This window comes from Myotis lucifugus, unplaced genomic scaffold (assembly GCF_000147115.1).
Source record: "Myotis lucifugus unplaced genomic scaffold, Myoluc2.0 scaffold_11, whole genome shotgun sequence".
In the NCBI taxonomy this organism is placed as follows: Eukaryota; Metazoa; Chordata; class Mammalia; order Chiroptera; family Vespertilionidae; genus Myotis; species Myotis lucifugus.
The window spans coordinates 15,417,369-15,441,218 of record NW_005871059.1 but is presented as its reverse complement, the minus strand read 5'-3'; the positions used below and the strand labels follow the sequence as shown (position 1 = coordinate 15,441,218).

General features: G+C 38.7%; 1 protein-coding gene across 1 annotated transcript in view; it reads left to right on the top strand.

Moving 5' to 3' along the window:
* Window positions 1-23,572, top strand: part of ENPP3 (ectonucleotide pyrophosphatase/phosphodiesterase 3) — an 82,054-nt gene extending 58,482 nt beyond the window's left edge. Inside the window, exons 19-25 of the mRNA XM_014451919.2 lie at window positions 311-362; window positions 1,580-1,734; window positions 11,190-11,325; window positions 13,814-13,891; window positions 15,001-15,133; window positions 16,699-16,852; window positions 23,356-23,572. Of these exons, the coding sequence (XP_014307405.1) occupies window positions 311-362; window positions 1,580-1,734; window positions 11,190-11,325; window positions 13,814-13,891; window positions 15,001-15,133; window positions 16,699-16,852; window positions 23,356-23,526 (879 nt within the window). The 3' untranslated portion in view covers window positions 23,527-23,572. The remainder of the gene's footprint in view (window positions 1-310; window positions 363-1,579; window positions 1,735-11,189; window positions 11,326-13,813; window positions 13,892-15,000; window positions 15,134-16,698; window positions 16,853-23,355) is intronic.
* The last annotated feature ends 278 nt before the right edge of the window (window positions 23,573-23,850 follow it).

Below are 23,850 nucleotides of genomic sequence, written 5' to 3'. Positions count from 1 at the left end.
ATTTTAAAGATAAAGAGGGCTCAGAGAAGTTAGATAAATTGTCCAAGGTCACAGAAGCTTGGTCTACCTAACTGCAAGGCCAAGTTCTTCTCTATAAAGCTCTTTGCTATTCAAACTCCCACACAAAAGTATTCCAAGGAATAGTACTATATTTCTAAGTGGCAGAATTAGTCTTTAAATTCAAGTTAGTCTGGCTTCTTTGTTCAATAGTAAAGCATTCATGTGATTACTGCAGAAATAATTTTGACCACCTTCTAAAATATGTGTTACTATCTTGACTGACTTTTCCCCCTACCACATTATCTTGCAGAATGCTGATGTAGAATGGGTGAATCAAAGGCTAAATCTCTCTCAAGATGCAGGTAAGTGAATAGAATACATGTTAAGTCTTTGGTATTTTGACCTCACAAAATACAATATTACCTTTTTGGAATCCTTCAAAAATAAGCTCACAGGGACTTTTGTTCATAAAGATTTTATTGCCAATGTAAAGAGGAAAAACAAACAAACCCAGAACTATTAACAACAGTAGCAACCTGGGCCAAATCATGTAACCTCGCTGTGCCTCCATCTCCTCATCTATAACAATGGTATTCACCTCATGTAGTTATATTAAAAGAGTTAATCCATGGAAAGAATTTAGAACAGTGCCTGGCCTAGAGCAATGTTATTATTACCTAATATCTTTTAAGAGTTCTTGTATTAAACTCACTAGGCCTGTTTCATCAATTATAAAATGGAGATACCTACTTTATAGAGTTGTTTTGAAGATTAAATGAGTTAATATATGTGTGCCCTTAGAATAGTGCCTGGCACACAGTAAGAGTTCAGTAAGTATGCTGGTTGTTTGATAATCTTATAACCTGTTGAGTGTTATTTCACAGCACAAATACCCCATAGGTTTTTTAAAATATCAACAATTGATATAATTTTAGATTATAATAACAAATAAGTAAAACTAAATACATTAGGATATACCTATCATACAATTCCAATATCTTTCCTATGACAATTATTAAAGTAGATCCTCTTTGTCATAAAGTTTGTACTTTTGAGGTTTTATCTCTTTAAATATGTCCTGTGAGCTGTTAGCTGCGTGGCTAAATTACATATCTAAATCTTAGTTTTGTTATCTGTAGAATAGAATAATAATCCTCACAGGATTGTTATAAATATTAAAAGAGATTAAAGCCCAGCTGGTGTGGCTCAGTGGTTGAGCATAGACCCATGAAACAAAAGGTCACTGGTTCGATTCCCAGTCAGGGCACATGCCTGGGTTGTGAACTCGATCCCCAGTAGAGGGCATGCATGCAGGAGGCAGCCAATCAATATTTCTCTCTCATCAATGTTTCTATCTCTTTATCCCTCTCCCTTCCTCTCTCTCTCAAAATCAATAAAAACATTTTCAAAAAGAGGTTAAAGATGTAAAATATTTTCAAAAAAGAGGTTAAAGATATAAAATATTTATCAGAGTACCTGGCACATAATAAATAAGTCATCTGAGAATGGTAGTTATTGTGCATAGAAAGAAGCATTTGCTAATTTCACAAACATTTTTATTTTGTTGTTTTTATTTTAGTAACAGCAACAGAGAAACTAAACTTGCCATATGGGAGGCCCAAGGTTCTGCAGAAGAACAAGGAGCACTGTCTCCTTTATCACAGGGAATATGTCAGTGGATTTGGAAAAGCTACCCGAATGCCCATGTGGAGCTCATATACAATCCCCAAACCGGTGAGTTCCTGTGTCCCTTGATCCACACAAGCTGGGAAAAATATGTAGTTCTCTAATATCTTAAGACTTAAATTTTGATTTTTGGTAGAGATCCCAAAGGGATTTCACTGGCCTGTGTTTTGTAAGAAAATGCCCCAGGTATTGTTTAAAGGTATTTATAGGTACTGTGTGGGTGCAAAAGAGGAACACATTGTGCTTTGACTGGAAAAATTGTTTACAATTTCCAATTGGTAAGGCAGGTAGAAAAGATTTCAAAGAGAAGCAACAGGAAGTACAGAGGCACACTATTCATTTCATGTATTCTAAGTACAGGGTGGGGAAAAAGTAGGTTTATATTTGTTTGTATGGAAAATAATGCAATAATTAACAAATAATAATAATACAAGAATAAACTGTGTTTTGCATACTCACAACTATAAACCTACTTTTCCCCACCCTGTATATGGTGGGTGTACCTAGAAGGGATGGTAACTAGATTATAAAAGCCTTTGTGTTTATTTTATTATTTAACAGATAATCTGCTATCTGCTGTGTACTACAAGTAACCCAGTGTGAATTAGAGGTGATTCTTCCCTGAAGGATCCCGCACTCTAGTATGTCATACTAGAGTTACGTGTACAGGTGTTCTCTCTTTCAGATCTCTCCAGACAGGTTGAGAATCCAGTTGTTTAAACCCTCTTCCTTCTTCACTATTTGGAAAATTCATTTTCAATAAATGACAGGGACATTTTACTACCACAAGAAAGAAAATACTAGATCTCTACCTCACACCATATACAAAATTAAATTGCTGCTAGATTTATAGACCTAAATGTGAACAGCAAATCTATATTTTCTTTTGTGCATATCTTTATAACCTTAAGACAGAGAAGGAGTTCTTAGGGCAAAGAACAAAATACAAAGGAAATGGATTAATTTGACCATATTGTGTTACAAAAAGACAAAGTTATGAAGGGGGCAATATATTTGCATATAAGAAACAAGATGAGGATCCAGAATAATAACTGGGCTCTAGAATAGCTAATAAATTTCTACCAATAAACAAGAGAATGATAAGTATCTTAGTTAATAAATGAGCAAAGGATACGAGACAAGAAAGTAAACCTCATTAGCAATCAGAAATGTAAATTAAAGCAAAAGTCAAAGTCTGTCAAAAATCAGTTGAAACAATCCTTCAGAGCAGGGATAGTTTTATTTAATACTAGAGGTCCAGTGCACGAAATTTATGCACAGGTAGGGTCCCTAGGCTTGGCTGGCGATCAGGGCCAACCTATGGGGTGACCAGTGGGGCGATTGGGCAGGCCCCCTGTTGGCACCTGCCTTGGCCAGCCTGGCGCCGCTTGCCGGCCGGCGCCACCCCTTGCCGCCGCTGTTGGTCACCTCCCTCGGCAGGGCAACTGGTGGGGTGATCGGGGGGCTCCCGCTGGCACCTGCCTTGGCTGACCTGGGCCCTGCAGGCTTGGGGCAGCTTTTGCATTGAGCATCTGCCCCCTCATGGTCAGTGCGTGTCATAGCGACTGGTCGTTCTACCGGTTGTTCCGCTGTTCAGTCGATTTGCATATTAGGCTTTTATTATATAGGATATCCCCAACACATTGGTGTTGACCCAGTAAATGCTTAAGGAATAAATGCATTGGATGAATTGATCCCAACCAGTATTTTTAAAGACTTAAAGACAAAGCAGTGCTTTTAACTAGAAGGGTAAGGAAATAACCAGGAAACTGTTTTTATAGAGACAAGTATTTTAATCCAAGAATTCAGATGACAAACCTCAACCCATTACTATTCTTATTAAGGGTACAGATGTTCTACTTCTTTTATGGAAGAGAAGTGATTGATTGTATCTGATTTATTTACTCTTGTTCCAATTCAAGATTTTTGGAGAAAATAAGCATGATTTTCCACTACTAATTAGAGCTTTGTGTGTTCTGAACACCAATTGTGCTCTGACAATGGCTTAATTGTGGTCAGTGGTAGAAGAGCACTAATGTTGATTCCCAATGTGGGCAAATATTTTACAGTTACCTGAGTCCATGTGTGTGGTTAATGGTGAAGGGGTTTAGGACAGGCCTTCCCAAGATAGACCACGTTGGCATGTGAATTATTTTGATGTGAAGGCAAGAGGGACCCTGCAAGCTCATGAGAAACTTTTAGCTCTCCCTTAAAGAACTTAAATTAGGGGACTTGTCCATATTAAGAGTTATCACCAGAACTTTTTATGACCTACCTATAGAGCAGGGCAAACTTCTAATTACCGAACAGCTGCTCTTAACATCCTGTGAATGGCCTTCCTCTCTGGAGCCCCAAGGTGCCTTACCTCATCCTTAGCTCAGAATGCCATATATAACCTCATTTTCCCTTTCTGGCTCTGAGCCTCTCATATACGAGGGGTTCCCACACAGATGCAATTAAATTTGGTTATTTTCTCTTGTGAATCTGTCTCATGTAGATTTAATTACTAGACCAGCTGAAAGAACCTAGAGAGTGAAGGAAAGTTTCTTTGTCCCCCACAAGGGCGGCATCACTTTCTTAATATGCACAATGTTCAGTTGCTTGTGATTTTCTTCAGCATACTGTGAAACATACTAAGAAATAACAATATGAAGTTATTTATTCCTTAAAATAGTATCTATTTGTTTCTGTTTTTGAGAGGAGCAGTATATTCAAGGGCAGTCTTAATATTCAGTTCTCTATTTTGAAAATAGAGAAACAAGTATTTTAATCCAAGTATTTTAATCCAGGTATCAGGGATTATGTGGAATGTTCATGTTTTTAATACGTTCCCCTGCTGTCTTGCATTCCTAAATTTCTATGAGTTTTGGCGGAAACCAAGGGCAGAGAGGTTTTAAGTGGACTCAGACTGGGAGTTTAGTACAATTCTCTTTTGTTATTGTTTTAAAAGTAGCTTCTTTGTTACCAAAAGTTCCTGTCCTTTCACTGATCCCACAGAACTGCTTGTGTATTTCTCCCTACATGTGACAGGATGGAATTCTAGCAATTTTCTGCTTTCTAATTCAGAAATTACTCTGTTAGTATGTTGTGGCTCAAGAAAATTACATACAAGGATGTTTTGAGATTCACCTAAAAATGTTGTAAATCAGCTCTGTGTTTGAAAAATCAGACTTTAAATAAGCACTTTTTGGACCATGGGCCCACTTGGCTTGTGCCATTAAGTTTTATGGAGCTTTGTTTTTCTGTGGTTTGGGTGGGTTTTTCTAATTGTTGTTGTTATCTCCAAAGAGTTCTGGGGGGAATAGTTGTGATTTGAAATCATAGTTCTTAAATGCTTCAAAGCCATTAAGATTGGTCAGACTGTATGTGGGTGGGTCTTGCTTCTGGGCCAACTTGGAAGATGTGAACTGTTTTTTTCTGTTGCTAGGTGAAAATTTGAAAATAAGAGCAAGGATTATGATTATTATTTAGAATCTATATTTTACAATTTTTTAAACTTTCCTTTTTTGAAAAATCTCTCCCTTTCTCTCTCTTTATCTATAAATGTATATATCTCCCATATCATTGAAGTTTTTTAAAAGCCTTTTTTGTTTCTAAAGCTTGTTAGTTGCAATATTAAAAATTACTAGAGGCCCGGTGCACAAAAATTTGTGCACTCGGGGGGAGAAGGGGTCCCTCAGCCCGGCCTGTGCCCTCTCGCAGTCTGGGCCCCCTCGGGAGATAACGACCTGCTGGCTTAGGCCTGCTCCCAGGTGGCAGAGGGCATGCCCAATCCCTAGGTGCAGCCCCTGGTCGGGCTCAGAGCAGGGCTGACTGGGGAGTTGGGGCGCCGCCCCCTGTCATGCACAGAGCAGGGCGGATCGGGAGGTTGCGATGCCACCCCCAGTCATGCTCAGGGTAGGGCCGATTGGGGGGTTGGAGCACCGCCCCCTGTCACACTCAAGGCAGGGTCGATGGAGAGGTTGCGGCGCCACCCCCTGTCACACACCCTGTCACAGACAGAGCCGCAGGGCGATCAGGGGGTTAGGGAGCTCTCCCCTATCAGGAACAGAGCAGGGCTGATCAGGGGGTTGGGGCGCCTTCCCCTGTCACGAACAGAGCAGGGCAGATAGGGAGGTTGTGGCCCCGCCCCCTGTCACACACAGAGCCGCAGGGTGATCAGGGGGTTTGGGCACTGCCCCCTGTCACGCTGATCCCGGTGCCGGGAGGCCTCGCGGCTCCGCTGATCCCGGTGCTGGGAGGCATATTACCCTTTTACTATATAGGATCGAGGCCTGGTGCACGGGTGGGGGCCGGCTGGTTTGCCCTGAAGGGTGTCCTGGATCAGGATGGGGGTCCCGCTTGGGTGCCTGGCCAGCCTGGATGAGGGGCTGATGGCTGTTTGCAGCTGGTCACACCCCCTTCAGGGTGGGGGTCCCCACTGGGGTGCCTGGCCAGTCTGGGTGAGGGGCTGAGGGCTGTTTTCAGGCTGACAGGTGACTGAAGCTCCCAACCTGTCCTTTTTTTCTTTTTTTTTTTTATTCTGAGCCAGCTTTAGCTCTGAGGCTTGGCTCCAGCTTTGAGGCCTCGGCTGCTGAAAGCAGGTATCTGGTTTGTTTGGGTTCTATAATTGAAACACTGTTTTAACTCCAGTTCTGAGATCCCAGCTGGCTGAAAGCAGGTTTCTGGGGTTTTGTTTAGCTTCTATATTTGTAACAATGTTTCAAACTGCAAGCTCAGAGGCCGGCAGCAGCAGGCGGGGAATGTTGGCTTCCTCCGTCACTGAAGCAAGCAAGCCTCATGTTCGCTTCAAGCTGCCTGGCTGCCGGCCGCCATCTTGGCTGGCAGTTAATTTGCATATCGCCCTGATTAGCCAATGGGAAGGGTAGCGGAGGTACGGCTAATTACCATGTTTCTCTTTTATTAGATAGGATAACCTAATTATGTTTATGTAATGTCTCTTTAAAAATGAGGGACATTATTGTGTATTGTAAATGTTTTTATTTTTAACCATAAGAAATACTGTCCCTGTACAAAAAAAGTCACATTACATGACCAGAAAAATAATTAAAAATGTATATAGTTTTATTATCCTACCATAAGGCATGATCATAACTACCTAATCTTCAATTACTTTTAGCTTTTACATTCAGTCTATAGGTAAAGAGAGTCTATACCTTCAATAGAAATATTTTTATTCTCTGTTCAAGTTTTATTTGATTCCCATGCCAGATTAGAAATGAAAGCATCTGGATTTCTTGTATATACTTATCAGCTTCTCTTAAAGAATTTGGAGAGAGATCAGATTTTACCCGAGTATTAAGTTCTATTTATTGTTTTCTTGACTTTCTATCCCCTGGCTTAAAAAACTTTAAGGAATTCTGAGAAGATGGTAAAATTGGAGCTGTTTATGTGTGTGTGTGTGTCGGGGGCGGCAGGGGGAGGGCGGGAGGAGTTGGTGGGTAGCCCAAGACTCAGAATTGAAGTGACCTTACCTCCTCTCCATCCTTCTAGAGGGCTGCCTGTTACCTAAGCTTACCTTTGCAAAGGAGGCCACATCCTGTCTTTCTTAGTCTTGATGCACTTATTATATTTAGGAGTTCAAGTCTGGTATGTAAGATTTTCAGTTAGCACAGAACATGTAACGCTTTTGCAGTACTTTCTGGCCAATATCATCCTAGTCCATTTCCCCCAATCCAAAATCTATGCCACTTTGAGAAAATAGTAAACATTTTGAGCCCAACTTTCACAGTTGCAGTCTCATGGAAAATTATAATCAACTTCCTTCCTTAACATTTTCATAATTTTAACTGTTGAAGACAGCCATTTCATTTTCTTCACATTATGGAAAATGCATCAATGGATGCATTTCTCAATTGTGCATTTCTTCAAATAAAACTTAAGCATATGAGGTGTTAGCGTAAAACGATAAAGATGTGTGGTAGGAAACATCAACTCACAATGTTCTGGAGTCTGTGGGGCTAACTCAGTCAGCGATCAATAGTCCTGGTTCTCCCATTTCACAGCATCTTTGTGTCTCCATTTATGCCAACCAGAGAAACTTAGCCATTCAGAACTGTTTGCTGTGATGGATTTTTTTTTGAAAGAATATAAACAAATGTTTTTAGCTTTTTGGTGTCTGCCACCAGGAGAGTGAAATGAATGGTGAGAGATAATCCACTGCCTCTAACACAAATATCTTCATATTTCTTGGTTTACTTCTTATTTTACTCAGCAGCTTCCTGAGAAAAGAAGAGAAGATACATTATTGAGACTTTGTGTGTCTCAAAAGGTTCTTATTCTATCTATATGCTTAATTTATGGTTTAGCTTTAGAATTTTAGAAATAACTCCTTTTTCAAAATTACTAGGACAGTGGACTTTCTGGACTGATCTAATGTTTTCACATGTTCCCTACTTTTTTCTATTTCTCATCTTTAATTCAACTTTTTGAGTGACATTAGCAACTTAATCTTACAGATTTTCTGGAATATTTTATTTCTGCTGTCATAGTTCTAAATCCCAAGAGCTCTTTCTGTGATCTCTATCCTTTTCTATTGCTTTCTGCTTCTTCTATGTGGATGCTATAAATACTCTCACCTCTCTGAGGAGCTAGCCACCCCCACAAAATGTCTGGTGGTCCCTGGCTATCAGCTCATATTTTAACTAGTGGCCCAGTGCACAAAATTCACGCACATTAAAAGGGGATTAATTAGAGGAAATATTTTAATATTGCTATTTGCCCTTTCTCTATAATAGAAGTGTCAGAGATGAAAGAAAATTAGTAAAATGTATATGAAAATTTTTCTCCTGTCAGAGTCTGGGGCATGTTGCGAGACCCAGAGTCAAGTCCCAACCCACCCATGGCACCTCAAAATCGTGCGAGACCCAAACCCAGCTGGCTCACCCGCCCCATTGGGTGAGATCCAGACCCGGCCGGCCCCATCTTTGTCAAGCCCCACTGGGTGGGGGGGGGGCGTAGCCTCAGGTCCCCCATCAAGCTCTGCCATGTGGGGGGGCACAGCCTCAGGTCCCCTTGACCTGGCACCGGGGCAGGGGGAGCGGCCTGAGGTCCCCTGTCAAGCCCCACCGGGCAGGGGGCGCAGCCCCAGGTTCCTGCCTGGCCCAGTGCCACACAGCCTCAGGTCCCTGCTGATTGTTCATTAAGGCTTGTTACAGGAACTCAGCCTCTGCTGTGGGCGCAGCCATCTTGTGTTACAGAAACCCCACCTCCACTGTGGGTGCTGCCATCTTTGTGATGGCATGATGGTCAATTTGCATATTCCCACTTTATTAGGTAGGATGGTGAGGCACTAAGCTGCATAGCTGGGCTTGCCAGCTGATAGGATTTGCTATAGGTTGATCTGGATAAAAATCAGACTATGTGTCAAGAACTCCCAATTGTCAGTATCTAATCTGCCTTTTAGGATGGTGTGTTTTCCAAAAAGGGATACTTTTAAAAATATATATTTTTTTATTGATTTCAGGAAGGGAGAGAGATGGAGAGAGGTAGAGAGATAGAAACATCAATGATGAGAAAGAATCATTAATTGACTGCCTTCTGCATGCCCCCTACTTGGGGGAGGGGGGATCAAGCCCACAACCCAGGCATATGCCCTTGGCCAGAATTGAACCTGGGACCCTTTAGTCCACAGGCTGACTCTAGCCACTGAGTCAAACCAGGTAAGGCCAAAAAGGGACACTTTTAATCTAACCCATGGTGTAGGATTGGCAGGCTACATAGGGACAGGGAGACTGGGGGGAATCTTATCATTTAGTATATAGATTTTTATTTAATTCCATTGCTTTTAGGATGGTGCACCTGCTCTCTGGGGTGTCCTTTAGTCTGATTACTCCTTTGGTTCAGCCTCTCCTGTGAGTGAAGATTCTGTTTAGCTCTACGGACTTTCAACCTATCCTCTTCTTTACATCCCTATACACATCCCTTGTCTTAAAGAGACATCGAGTTCTACCTTGAGGTTCTGTAGTAGGAATCTACTTCTTTGTGCTTTCCTCAACCATAGACGTTTATTTGTAGGTGTTTACTGGTCTAAGTCAGGATACAATTGTAAACAAATATATTTATCTGAAAGCTTCTTGTCATCCGTTACACACCTTTACCATTACTGTCCTTTTAATAGGATTTCAGAAGGGAGCAAAGAAAAGTGTATTCAGTCAAGTGGAGAAGTCTACTCACTCCACTATGGTGGTTTTTAAAAAAATATGTTTTCATTGATTTTAGAGAGAGAAAGGGAAGAAGGGGGAGAGAGAAACATTGATCTACTGCCTCCTGGATGCCCCCTACTGAGAATGGGCATGTACCCGCAACCTGGGCATGTACCCTGACCAGGAATTGAACCCGTGACATGGGATGATGCTCAATGAACTAAGCCACAGTGGCCAGGGCCATATCGTGTATTCCAACTGCACCATGTTAAGAGGTCCATTCTTTGTTTGGCTTTCCCCAGACGTATCTTCATGTCCTACCTATTCTGTATCTCCTCATGGTATTTTCTGTCTATGATTATAGCACACAGTGTATGTTGCCTTTTCCTTAGTGAATTGATCTGTGTTTTTTTTCTCTCAGCTTTATTGAGATATAATTGACTTATAACATTGTGTAAGCTTAAGGTATTCATTGCGAATGTTTGACAAAATGATTACTGAATTTTAGACTCCAGAGCTAATTTTTGCTTTTAGTCAAAGCAGTAAATAGAAGAAGGATATCATAATTTAAAATTATTTTTATAAATTATAAAATTTGTTAAGAAATATATACATTATAGGCATTTGAGGGCATATAAGTCAAAAATCTCTGGAAAAAATAAATGAATAGCAAAGTGTTTACTTACTCATGATTATATGCTAATCAAAATATAATAATAACTTCATACTATGTTACCTTAAATATTGGTGTTAGCATATTTATAAGATGCTTACTAGTGGAATACATTATGGTATTAGAGTTACAAAGAAAATTATTTAAAAAATTTTTATATTTCATGATGAACAAAGCATAACTAAAATTTATTGAAATCCCCAAATAAGTATGTTTAGACCACTTACAGCTTCTGTGAATTAATCTTAGGTTCATAGACGTTCTTGCCCAATGGAAGAATAATATCCTTAGTTCAATATGTATTTTCTTAAAGTTTATATTTTATTTTCAATTTTTATTTGCAAGTACAACATATATCACCCCCCTAAAGTTAGATCCTGAAAAGGATTTTGTTTTTTAGCAGTAGCTCCCATTATTCCTCTGCTCTCAATTCAGGTTTTATACCACAAGTATTCCTTTCCAAGGTGTATTTGATTTGCCCTCCTGGTGTCCCTCGCCAGAAGGGAACCACAGAAGAAAACATTGCTGAAGACATCCATTTTCATTGCTTGCGTAGACCTGATTCACTAAGAAAATAGGAAAAAGGTTAAATGAAAAACATTCTAGGGAAGTTACAAACCATATAAGGTGATGGTGAGCCACAGCTGTGGGCGTAATTTTTTTTTTTCTTTTCTCTCTTTCAACAGGGAGACACATCACCTCTTCCTCCCACTGTCCCAGACTGTCTGCGGGCTGATGTCAGGGTTGCTCCTTCTGAGAGCCAAAAATGTTCCTTCTATTTACCACACAAGAATATCACCCACGGCTTCCTCTATCCTCCGGGTTAGTATAACTCTTTTTTAGAGCAGCAGCTTAGAAAGCCCTCATCAGCTGGATGTGGGCTTGTGCCTTAAACATATACTCGCCAGCGAAACTATCTGCTTGGGCTGCAGCAGCTGCCCAGGAGGCTTCCAGTGGTTGTGGACTGGCCCGAAGCAGGGCAACAGCTATAATAAAGACTAATAAATTTTGCAGCGGGAACCACACATGAGCTCTAATCTGGCCCAGATGTTCAGAAAGTTCGGCAGGTTTAAGTTTAATTTTAAAACTGAAGATTCTTTGGAGAGGGAAACAAGCGTCTGAAAAAACATTTTTTCTGGCTGCTGCCCAAGCTAAGGACCGTATCGAGGATGCAGCTGTGCCCCTGAAAAGAAATCCGGCTGGAATTCAGGCCTCTCACTCACTCATGCTGTATAGCCAACAATTTCAAACTGTGGATTGAGCAGCAGAATGAACTTGAAGTTTTGTTTGTTTGTTTGTTTGTTTTTTTAGAAAGCATCTCTTTTGGGAACATGCAAAAACCAGTGTGATTTTTCTAAAACTCACCTCTCTTCCCTGCTCAGCAGGAAATGTTATTTTAATTAATTCACCTATGAGATTTTCAACCATTTCAGCTTCTGGGAATGGGTTTACTCCTGCTATTTGGCTTCACTTTTCTTTTTTGTTGTTGTTATTAATCCTCACCCGAGGATATTTTTTTTTATTTTTAGAGGGAGTGAAAAGGAGAGGGAGAGACAGAGAGAGAAACATTGAGGTGAGAGAGACACATGGATTGGTTGCCTACCACACACACCCTGACCAGGGCGAGGGATTGAGCCTGCAACCTAGGTGTGTGTCCTTGACTGGAATTGAATCCAGAACCCTTCAGTCTGCAGGTCAATGCTCTGTCCACTGAGCCAAACCGGCTAAGGCTGGCTTCATTTTTCTGAAGCCATGACCAAAGAGATCAATGCAGAGATCTATAATTTTAAGATTTTGAAATTCATAGTTGGAGGGAAAAGGATTAATGACAGCAAGTAGCATTACAATGTAAACTTCTAACACAGAATCAGGATAAGTAAATTGATATATCTTATTAAAATATCTAGAGACAATTAGAGCTACTGAATTTATGCAAACCCTAGGATAAACATTAAAAGACTTGAGCAATTTATTAATAAATGTTTTTTAAATTGGCATATAAAATTGTATCTGTTAAGCCATGGGATGTTGGTTGGTACCTATATATTTGCCTCAACAAGGGAATGAAATTGTAACTACACAGTTTGTCTTAAAAATATTAAGGATAAAGTGAAACTTTCTTCTAACTCTTCACTATAAATTCTGTTAAAAATGCCACAATAAGCTAATTCTTGTGGGGTTTTATTTTTTCCTCTCTGAAAATGGGGGTAATGCTATATCGCCCTCCCAACTTTCAGGGCTTAGTTTAAAAGTAGAAGAGCCTTATAGGGGATCTGAGGACCGTGAACAGCACGTGAAGTCAACCAACAACTTGTATTTTCCTTGTTCTTTGGTACCCACCCACTGGCCTTTCATTTCAGTTTTACTTCCAACACCCAAAGGTAGTTTAAATATAAAAAGTATTGTAATACACATGTATGTATAGGCTTGCATTTTTTTTAGCCCTCACAGTACTTCCATGGATAGATACCACGAGACAAATGAAACAGAGGCACATAGCACTTAGCTCAGTGGTTCAGCTGGCAGGCAGGGAGGGGGGCTCCAGAGCACATACCCAGCGCTCACCATGCTGGCGTCCTCAGCACGAATCCATGAGTCCTCAGAGCCAACCATTTGGAGTGTCATCGGCAGTCCTCACTGAGTTAAAACTCACTTTTAAAGAAAATTTTATTTGGGAAGAGTTCTTTAGCATTATTGTTTTGTGCACATTCAATAACTATGCATTCATATTGGCATTATACTAGTTTCCTAGAGCTGCGGTAAGAGAGTTGGTGGCCTTGAAACAACCGAAATGCCTGCTCTCACAGTTCTGGAGGCCAGAGGTCCAAAGTCACGGTGTCAGCAGGGCCATGTGCCCTCTGAAGGAGAGAATAGAGAGAGGAGAATTCTTTACCTCTTCCAGCTTCCAGGGGCTTCAGGTGTTGCTTGGCTTATAGTTGCATCCCTCTGATCTCTACCTCGGCTTCCCATGGCCTTCTCCCTGAGTCTCCCCTTTTCTCAACCTTTCCCTCTTTATAGGATTTGAGTCACTGGATTTAGAGCCCACTCTAAATCCAGGATAATTTCATCTTAAGACCCTTGATTGCATCTACAAAGATTCTATTTTCCTAGCTATCAGATTCACAAATACAGGAAGGTTGGTATCAAGTGCCTAAAACTGCATGCATTAGTGATGGCCCCTATCGGAGAATACTTAGTATTTTTGTTAGTACTGCTAATTTACATTAGTATGTAATAGTAATTTGCCTATTATGTAGTATGTCATATTTTCTCCTGTAGCTAGATTTAATACAATTAATTTGTTTTGCAGCATACAATAGAACATCTGATAGTCAATATGATGCCTTAATTACAAGTAATTTGGTCCCTATGTATGAAGCATTCCAAAGTAAGTATATGTTTAGATTATTAACTTAAAAATACTGAAGTGGCTCTTTAACGTTACAAACTAAACATCTTTTATTGAAATTTGTTCCTGATACTGAGTCATCTCATTTTAATGTTTTAAATATAGGAACAAGAGGCTCTCTGACATAATTTCTTTTTAACTTACTTCACCTTTAGGTGACTTGTTAAAATTTTGATATTTTTTTAAAAATATATTTTTATTGATTTCAAAGAGGAAGGGAGAGGGAGAGAGAGATAGAAACATCAATGGTGAGAGAGAATCATTGATTGGCTGCCTCCTGCACGCCCCGCACTGGGGATCCAGCCTGATTGGCTGCCTCCTGCACGCCCCACACTGGGGATCCAGCCTGCAACCCCGGCATGTGCCCTTGATTAGAATCGAACCTGGGACCCTTCAGTCCGAAGGCCAATGCTCTATCCACTGAGCAAAACCAGCCAAGGGCAGAATTTTGATAATTTTTTTTATCCTAACTTAACTGTGAAGAACTATTCACAAGACAACATTTTACTGACACTCACCATAAGTAAATAAAAGGTATTTGTCCTTAGAGTCATAAGGCTATATGTTTATTCTGACCTTTTTTTTTTTTTTTTTTTTAATATTCACTGTCTCCAAAGCAACTCAGCCCTGAGGAGAAATTTGGAGACATATTTTATAGTAATTCAAGACTGCACTACATTCACAACAAAAGGCTTTTTATCAATGTGGCTATTTATGTATTTATTCATTTTAATATACTTTCATTGGTTTCAGAGAGGAAGGGAGAGGTAGAAATATAGAAACATCAATGATGAGAGAGAATCATTGATCAGCTGCTGCCTCCTGCATGCCCCCTACTGGGGACTGAGTCTGCAACCCAGGCATATGCCCTGACTCAGAGACGAACCGTGACCTCAACCACTGAGCTGCACCAGCCAGGTGTGGCTGTTTATTTTTGTTGCATGGATTATTTTGCAGAATTACCCAATTAGCGTTGATAATTATTGAAGCAGAACTTGATGCTACTTAAAGTACATGTCTGTAATAGAAAATATTTGCATGTTCAATAGAGGTAGATATTTTTAACACCTTATTTTTTTTATTTTTAGAAATATGGGATTACTTCCACAGTGTTCTTCTTCTAGAACATGCCAAGGAAAGAAATGGAGTAAATGTTGTTAGTGGACCAGTATTTGATTATAATTATGATGGTCATTTTGATGATCCAAGTGAAATTACAGAGTAAGTAATTTGAAACCAAGTGGACTTTTTGATTTAGCAATTGAGCATCATGAAGGGAAGTCTCAATATTTTAAATAAAAGCTCAGTATTCTAAACATTACATAGTATATTTACATAAAAACGTCATTGTTGACTGTTTTTAACTAGTCTATCTAAATATTTAGCAAAAATTTTATATGGCAAAAATTTAAACTAATGGGCAAAGAAATAATGAAGTCTAGGAAAAGTTTAGCAAAATTATATTTGTAAAAATTCTGAACTAATGGGCAAAGGAATAAGTGTAATTTTGTAAAGGTTGAGATGGGGAAGACACTGTACTGCTGATAAATATAGAACCAGTCCAGCAATAAAAAAAAGAAAAAAGCAAGTAGTGACAATTCATAATATTGTCCAATAGTAGATGACTCATAAAAGTATCTTCCAGGAGAGGGTGTAAGCTTCATGTTGAAAGCTAGTCCTACTTCACTACATTTTTGTACTAAACCTGGTCATAATAGGTTGCTAAGAATTACCTTTGAATGCAGCGCAGAGGAATAGAGAGATTTAAAAGTTTCATCCATTATTTCTCTTTATTATCAAAATGTATAAAAGGCCAAACTAAACAATTGTATTGTCTAAGCCTAGATCATGTAAGTAAAGCAATGATTTCTACCTGTACCTTCTGATAAAGTAACATATATGACTACTCAGTATGTGGCCCCTTGGTGTTTTGTTTGCCTTGTCCTTATTTCAGTGTTTATCCATTGTATATTACACCATTTCATAATTCTGCAGACAGTTGGATAGCACTTTGCTACCCGCTAGGTGTTTTCTAAGCACTCACATATATTTCATTTAGTCCACAAAACATCCTTTGTTAGATTCCATTAGCCCCCATTTAGAGATGAGGAAACTGAAGCACAGAAAAAATAAATAACTTGCCTACGTTCCACAACTGGTAAGTGGAAAAGCCAGAATACGAAGCCAGGGTAGTGCTGAGTCCATGCAGAAATTCTAAGTCACAATCATATGTTACTACTTACACCAACTCATATTGCTTTTAGAGGACTCATACTAGCTTAACTTTATTTTGCACTTAAAACTTTCAAAAGCACTTTCATGGTTTTTATCTGAAAATGAAAGAATGTCATATCAGTTGTATGGATTTATCCCCATGTCTACACTGTGAAGTTGAGGAAACTTAGTAAGGCATGGAATGCTGGAGGATTAGAACACATCCAGACATCCAGTGGGAGTGCATAGCTAGAGTTGGAGTCTACTCTGGGCTTCTTTCTCAGCCTCTGCTTTTAGACAATGTCACTATGAAGTACAAAGTCAACAAAACTAGGAAACACAGGAGGCATGATATCATGCTCTACTTTTCTTTGTAGTTTAATGTTTCCCCATAATGGACTTCAATAGATCTCTGTTCTGCTCATTGCCACCCAAAAGTACATGGTGTGCTTTTGTACTTTCTAGTCATTTACTTTCTTTTTACTTTGGCATTTCTTTAAAATATATATCAAGGCGTTTATAATCTTTAGAAGTAAATGTATGATATCAAATCTTTTCAATTATGTTTTTAGATACGTCAACAGCAGTGTTCCCATCCCAACACACTACTTTGTGGTGCTGACTAGTTGTAAAAATAAGAGCTACACCCCCGACACCTGCCCTGGGTGGCTGGACGTCCTATCCTTTGTCATTCCTCACCGACCTACTAACGTGGAGAGCTGCCCGGTGAGTATGCAGCGGGAGAGTCCCTGGGACCTAAGGAAACAATCTGTCAGAGCTCATCTGGACTCTCATAAAAGTGGCTCTGACTACAGTATATTCTGTTAGGTGTTTCTGGGTGGAGGTGTATGAAAAATATCTAACTTAAAAACTTTTCCTTAGACTATTGGTCTTTATGTAATTAATTACAATTTAAACATGTATGTGCCTACATGAACATGTGTTTATATATGCATATTTTATGTACTTACACTTTATTCATACTCACTAATAAGGGAAAGGGGGGTGTCTTATTAATATTTTGATTCTGAACACAAACTTGAAGGTTCTGTCCCAAAGTTGGCACTAGATTAATGTTTCTTGAATGAATGTGTAAATATAAAAACTTCATCAACTTGAAACATGAGATCTGAAATTAAATATACATATATAAAAATATAAATATACAAAATAACTTAATTCAAGTAACATTCCTTTTCAAATATCATGTATTAGTCCACCATAAAATCTTTCTGGATCAAGGCAAATTATGTATAAATTAGAGGCCCGGTGCACAAATTCGAGCATTGGTGGGGTCCCTCTGGATGGTCTGTAGGGATCGGGCCAAAACCCACAGTCCAATGCTGCCTGCAGCTCCTACCTGCCGCTGCCTGCCACGGGCTTGTGCCCAGTCAGTCCCAATCGGCCTGCAGCTGCGCTTGCCAGCCATGAGCCCTGCATCTGGTGCCCTCCTAAGGGAAGTGGCCTGTGGGATTGGGCTGAAACCAGCTCTCCAACATCCCCCGAGGGGTCCCGGATTGCGAGAAGGCTCAAGCCAGGCTAAGGAACCCCACCGGTGCACGACTGTGGCTAGGGAAGGACAGCGGGAAAGCTCCAGGGCGTGTCCGGCCCATCTTGCTCAGTCCTGATCGGCCAGACCCCAGCAGCAAGCTAACTTATCGGTTGGAGCATCTGCCCCCTGGTGGTCAGTGCAAGTCATAGTGACTGGTTGACTATCTGCCCCCTGGTGGTCAGTGCACGTCATAGTGAGCGGTTGAGCAGCCTTAGCATATTATTAGCATATTACACTTTGATTGGTTGTTCGGTTGTTCTGCCGTTTGGTCTATTTGCATATTACCCTTTTATTATATAGGATAATTATTGCAACTTGCATATATGTTATTTTTTTAATTTAAAGTCTTTATTGTTTAAAGTATTATATAAGTCTCCTTTTTCCCCCATTGACTTCTCCCCAGCTGCTCCCACACTCCCTCTACACATGCCCTCACCCCGCTACTGTCTGTGTCCATTGGTTATGCTCATATGCATGCATACAAGTCCTTTGGTTGATCTCTTACACCAAACTCCCCCACCGCCATGTTCCCTCTTAGGTTGGGTGGTTTGTTTGATGCTTCTATGTCTCTGGCTCTATTTTTGTTCATCAGTTTATGTTGTTCATTATATCCCACAAATGAGTGAGATCATTTGGTATTTATCTTTCTCTGACTGGCTTATTTCACTTAGCATAATGCTCTCCAGTTCCATCCATGCTGTTGCAAATGGTAAGAGTTCCTTCTTTTTTAACGCAGCATAGTATTCCATTGTGTAGATGTACCACAGTTTTATAATCCACTCATCTGCTGATGGGCACTTAGGCTGTTTCCAAATCTTAGCTATTGTAAATTATGCTGCTCTGAACATAGGGGTGCATATGTCTTTTCTGATTGGTGTTTCTAGTTTCTTGGGATATATTCCTAGAAGTGGGATTACTGGGTCAAATGGGAGTTCCATTTTTAACTTTTTGAGGAAACTCCATACTGTTTTTTCACAATGGCTGCATCAGTCTGCATTCCCATCCACAGTGCATGAGGGTTCCTTTTTCTCCACATCCTCTCCAGCACTTGTCATTTGTTGATTTGTTGATGATAGCCATTCTGACAGGTGTGAGATGGTACCTCATTGTTGTCTAGATTTGTATCTCTTGGATGATTAGTGACTTCAAGCATGTTTTCATATGTCTCTTGGCCTTCTGTATGTCCACTTTCGAAAAGTGTCTAATTAGGTCCATTGCCCATTTTTGATTGGATTGTTTATCTTCCTTTTGTTAAGTGCATATTTGTTCTTTGTAGAAAAAATATGTATCCTGATAATTGTGTTTTACTGCAGTTATTCAACAATTATACTGAGCACCTATTAAGTGCACAGTATTGTAATATAAACTTTTTAGAATGCACAAAGGAGGAATACAATGTTTCCTCCCTGAAGAAATTCACAAATAACTTTGATATGTAAATGAGATACATAAATGAAATATAAATAAATATAAATGAAATATAGACATGTAAATGGGCCAGTCGATAATAGACGGATTATTTTTCAAATTAAAAAGTAAGAGATGTCACAAAGTTAGAATTAATTGCCAAATAAGGATGTAGTGTTTCAAATTCAAAACACATTTGGCTGGAGTGATCAATAAGGGTAACATAAAATGCGGCGAGAGTAGGGATGGGCCCTGAAGGATGGGCAGAACTTGAACAGACTGAAAGGATTAGGAAGAATCTTTCAAGAAGGGAGTGGAGAATGGAGAGGATTTGCTCTTTTACTGGATGCAAGAGCCAAAGGGAAAGCAAGAGAGACTTAAAGATGAATCAGAGATTTTAAATGTAGATAATTATGAAAAAGAAAGAGGGGAATTAGGAATGAGAACTATTTGGGCAGGTAGATAGAATAATTAAGTTCAGGCATGTCCAGTTTGTAGAAACAGACATTCACATGGAAATCTCATAGGTTAGTAGAGACTGGAAATTAAAGCTTAGGTCTTAGGCCAGATTAGGATTCATCTCTGTTCTTTTAGGTGTTCCCCACATAACTGTCTTCACTATCCTATGTACTATGGGAGACACACAGATACATCAGACATGAATTCTATCAAAAGGCTCATTGTCTAGCACTTAGAAGCCTAGCCAAATAGAAGAAGAGATCAGTGGCACACAGTGGTACTGACCAAATTGCTATAACATTTCAAAGGAAAAATACTTCCTGATAGGGCAGGTGACATTTTAACAAGACCTTGAAGATAGAATTTGAACTTGAGTGTTTTGTGTGGCCTTTTACTGACTAAAGATAGAAGGCAAAGGTTAGAGGCTACACATTGGGTCACTCATAGTCCTAGAGTAAGAAAGAGTTTCCAAACATGATGCTCTCGGGAGATATAGTCTATATATAGACTAGATAGAGTCTAGTGTAGAATCTCTTCCTATTTTTCTTGTCAGAGTTTTATTTAGTTGATATAAGAGTAAGCCATTAGTCTTCACTTCCTCTCCCAGTGGCAGACATGGGTTACTGATAGAAAGAGGGTGGTCCCCTTTATCCCTGAAGGAGGAGTAGATTGTTGTTTATCACAGGGGTTCTAGTTAGCCATTATGGACTGATTAGAATAGGTGTGCAAAAAAGGAACTATTTGCTATCCCTGGTCTAGGCCCTTATCACCTTCTGAAAATCAATCTGAAGTGGCTTCATTGTCTTTTGTTCTTCCTCCTTCTCTTCATCTCTGTGCACCACTACCAACTTACTTAAAATTTAGTTTTTTATTATCATGTACCATACTTTCTTATACCCAAACTCCATCTACCTCAAATAAAAGAATAAACAAACACAAATCTCCCAACCTGTATACATTTACCTTCAGTTGACCCTTGCTGACCCAAGTTCTGGGCCAACCAAAGTCCTTAACTTTAATGGATCTTGGGTTTCCCTACCTCAACAGCACTGCTCATGCTCTTCTCTCCTCTAGAATGCCCTTTTATTTCCCATCTTCTAAAATTTTTTACTTATACTCCAAGGTAAAGTACAAATGATCAAAACTTTCCCTGATCATCCAAAGTAGAAGTGATCTCATATTAATAGGACGTCCTTTCTATTGAGTAGGACATCATCACTAATGAATTGGACATTTTCCAAAATGTTGAGGAAGTTGCATTATAGTAATAAGTATATAAAATCTATAAAGATGCTTATGAGACATGATAAGTACCAAGTGAACTTACACTAAGTTATTATTGTAAGAGAAATTGTGAAGTTAATAAGATGTGGCTGTGAATTAGGTATGAGGGAAGAGAAAGGCAAGATGAGAGTCAAAACTGACTAAAATTGAGGCATGACTGGCCAGGATATATATAAGACCATCAGTTGTTTTGGGAAGGATGAATTTGTTCTTGATGGTCTTCAGATTGGAAGTCTAAGAGGATATATGAGTAGGATAGAATAAAGTGAACAAGTTTTAGAATTGAAAATCCTGGGTTCAGTTATTTACTTGGCCTCTTTGGGTAAATAACTGAATGTCATTTTCCTCAACTGTATTAAAAAAAATCAGCTCCCTTATGAAACTGTTGAGGATTAAATTAGATATTTCATATAAAATCCTAAGATTTCTCAATAAATAATAAGCAAATTGTGGCCATTAACAAGAAATCACTTCTAGTTATGAAGTTAACATTCTAAAGTCAGCATGAAGTAAAATTGTATATAGGTAAAAACCCTGTATAATCAAATCGCTGCAAAAGTACAGTACATATGCAAACCGTACCAGTAATAAGTCCAAATCAGCCAATACTTCCTCTGGCAGTGCCTAAAGCTGGGTCTCTTCAGATTGGTTGGTGCTATTGAACTCTCTGGTATCAAAGAGCTTGAGTATCACCTCTGCAAGGTAAAGCTTTGTGTTATATTTTAAGACCATTTAATTGCAATTTTAAAAGAGGGCAGACTGTCAGATGTTCAGTAAACATTTAGTTGGATGGGTACCAAATGAGCCAGGAGAGAGAAGAGTAATGTAAACTCAGTGGGAGAAAACTTTATGAAAAAAGTAATCACCCTAGCTGGTTAGGCTCAGGGGATAGAGCATCAGCCCGCAGACTGAAGAGTCCTGATTCGATTCTGGCCAAGGTCACATACCTTGGTTGCAGGTTCCCCAGCCCTGGTGGGGTGCATGCAGAAGGCAACCAATTGATGTATCTCTCTCAAATTATGTTTCTCTCTGTTTCTCCCTCTCCATGTTACTCTCTCTAAAAATCAAATATCCTTGGGTGAGGATTAACACACAAAAAAAGAAAAAAAATAGTAATAAAAAATATTAAATGCTACTGAAATGTGAAATAGTAAAGGCAGGAAAAAAAAGAATGAATTAGAATCCCATTGGAAATAGGAACTTTAATTGGTATACTGCATATTTATTTTAAAAAATTAACATATTATGAATCTCACATAGAGAAATGCTTTAGTGGTTAGGAACAAAAAGTAATTTCCTCTTACACTCCCTCTGGCTCAAATAATAGCTGCCTATTTTGAGCATGCATATTTAAAAAACAAGTATGCCACTGTGCTAAAGTCAAGTGAGAGTTATTAAGACACACTCATCTAATTACACAAAATTTAAGGCTTTCTAACTTGAAAAATTTTAACTGAAAATTACCAATATGATATGAATATTAGAAAATGAATAAATAAAGAATTTGGGATTTCATAGAAATCCATGACTCTAAATTACTGAACTTACTTTTGCATAGTAAAAAACCCATTAAAAGTCAAATAGCCAGGAAATAACTGAAAAGATACCAACCTGCAATAGTGCAGGGATAAAATCCTATTTCACACCATAGTTTGGGGAGGATGATGGGAAACAGAGGTAGCACCTACTGCCAATGGAAGTGCAAATTGGTATAAACACTTTGTGCTAGGCTTATATATGGTAAAGTTAAAGTTTCATGGACTCTTGACCCAGAAATTTTATTTATATATGCTAGAAACTCATGTTCTTGAACTCAGGAGGCATGTGCCAAGTCACTTATTACAGCATTATTATTGGGCATTTATAATGCCCAAAATACTATTAATATGGCAATAAGAAATAAACTGTGCTTTTAAAAAACACAGCTGAAAACAGATGATTTAACTAGATATAGATATATCATTATGAATAGATTATAAACAATGTTGAATGAAAAAGTAATTATCAAATACCACTTATATTACTTATGTAAATTTGAAAACCCATAAATCAGTAGTATATATTGTATATTGATATGCACCTACTGGCTTCACAATGACTCACAAAATAATAAGTTCAGAGTAGACTTAAGTTCATCTGTAATATTAACTTCATTGGGGACTTAACTGTCTGTAATATTTCATTTTTTAAAATGTACATCCGAAGTGGATATAAAATGGCTAAGTTTGATGACTTTGTGGTGGTCTGTATTTGCTGTAATATACTTTGTACTGTTGATCTTTTTAGTTTAATATACAAAATTTAGCTGTATCAAATTAAGATTTAAGGCAATAACAACCACAGGAACAAATATCGAATTATGTTGTACACTTGAAACTAATAGAATATTGTATGTCAATTACACCAACATTTTTAAAAACCAAAACAAAAATCACAGGAAAAAGCACAACTTCTAAGTAATGAGAGATCTTTCTATTAATTAAAAAATATGCCCCATGAAAAATGGTCTTTTGTTTCTCCTTTTTAGGAACATAAACCAGAAGCTGTTTGGATTGAAGAAAGGTTGAAAGCTCATGTTGTCCGGGTCCGAGATGTGGAACTTCTTACTGGGCTAGATTTCTATCAAGGAAAAGCACAGCCTGTCTCTGAAATCTTGCAGCTAAAGACGTATTTACCCACATTTGAAACCATTGTTTAACTAAATATATAAAACAATGTTGACAATATGTAAATGATTTTTTCTGTTGAGGAATCATAAAATAAAGTTTTCTATTTTTCCCTAATTCCTCTGTAAGCCATATTTTATTATTTTCGTTGTTCTCTTTTCTCTTATACTTCTTTTGGAAAATGTGTTACTTTATTTTTTAAAATATATTTTTATTGGGGGTGTCAATCAGGGGAAAAGGATACATATGTAATACTTTAATCAAGAATATATATATATATATATATATATTGATTTCAGAGAGGAAAGGGGAGAGAGAGAGAGAGAGAGAGAGAGAGAGAGAGAGAGAGAGAGAAA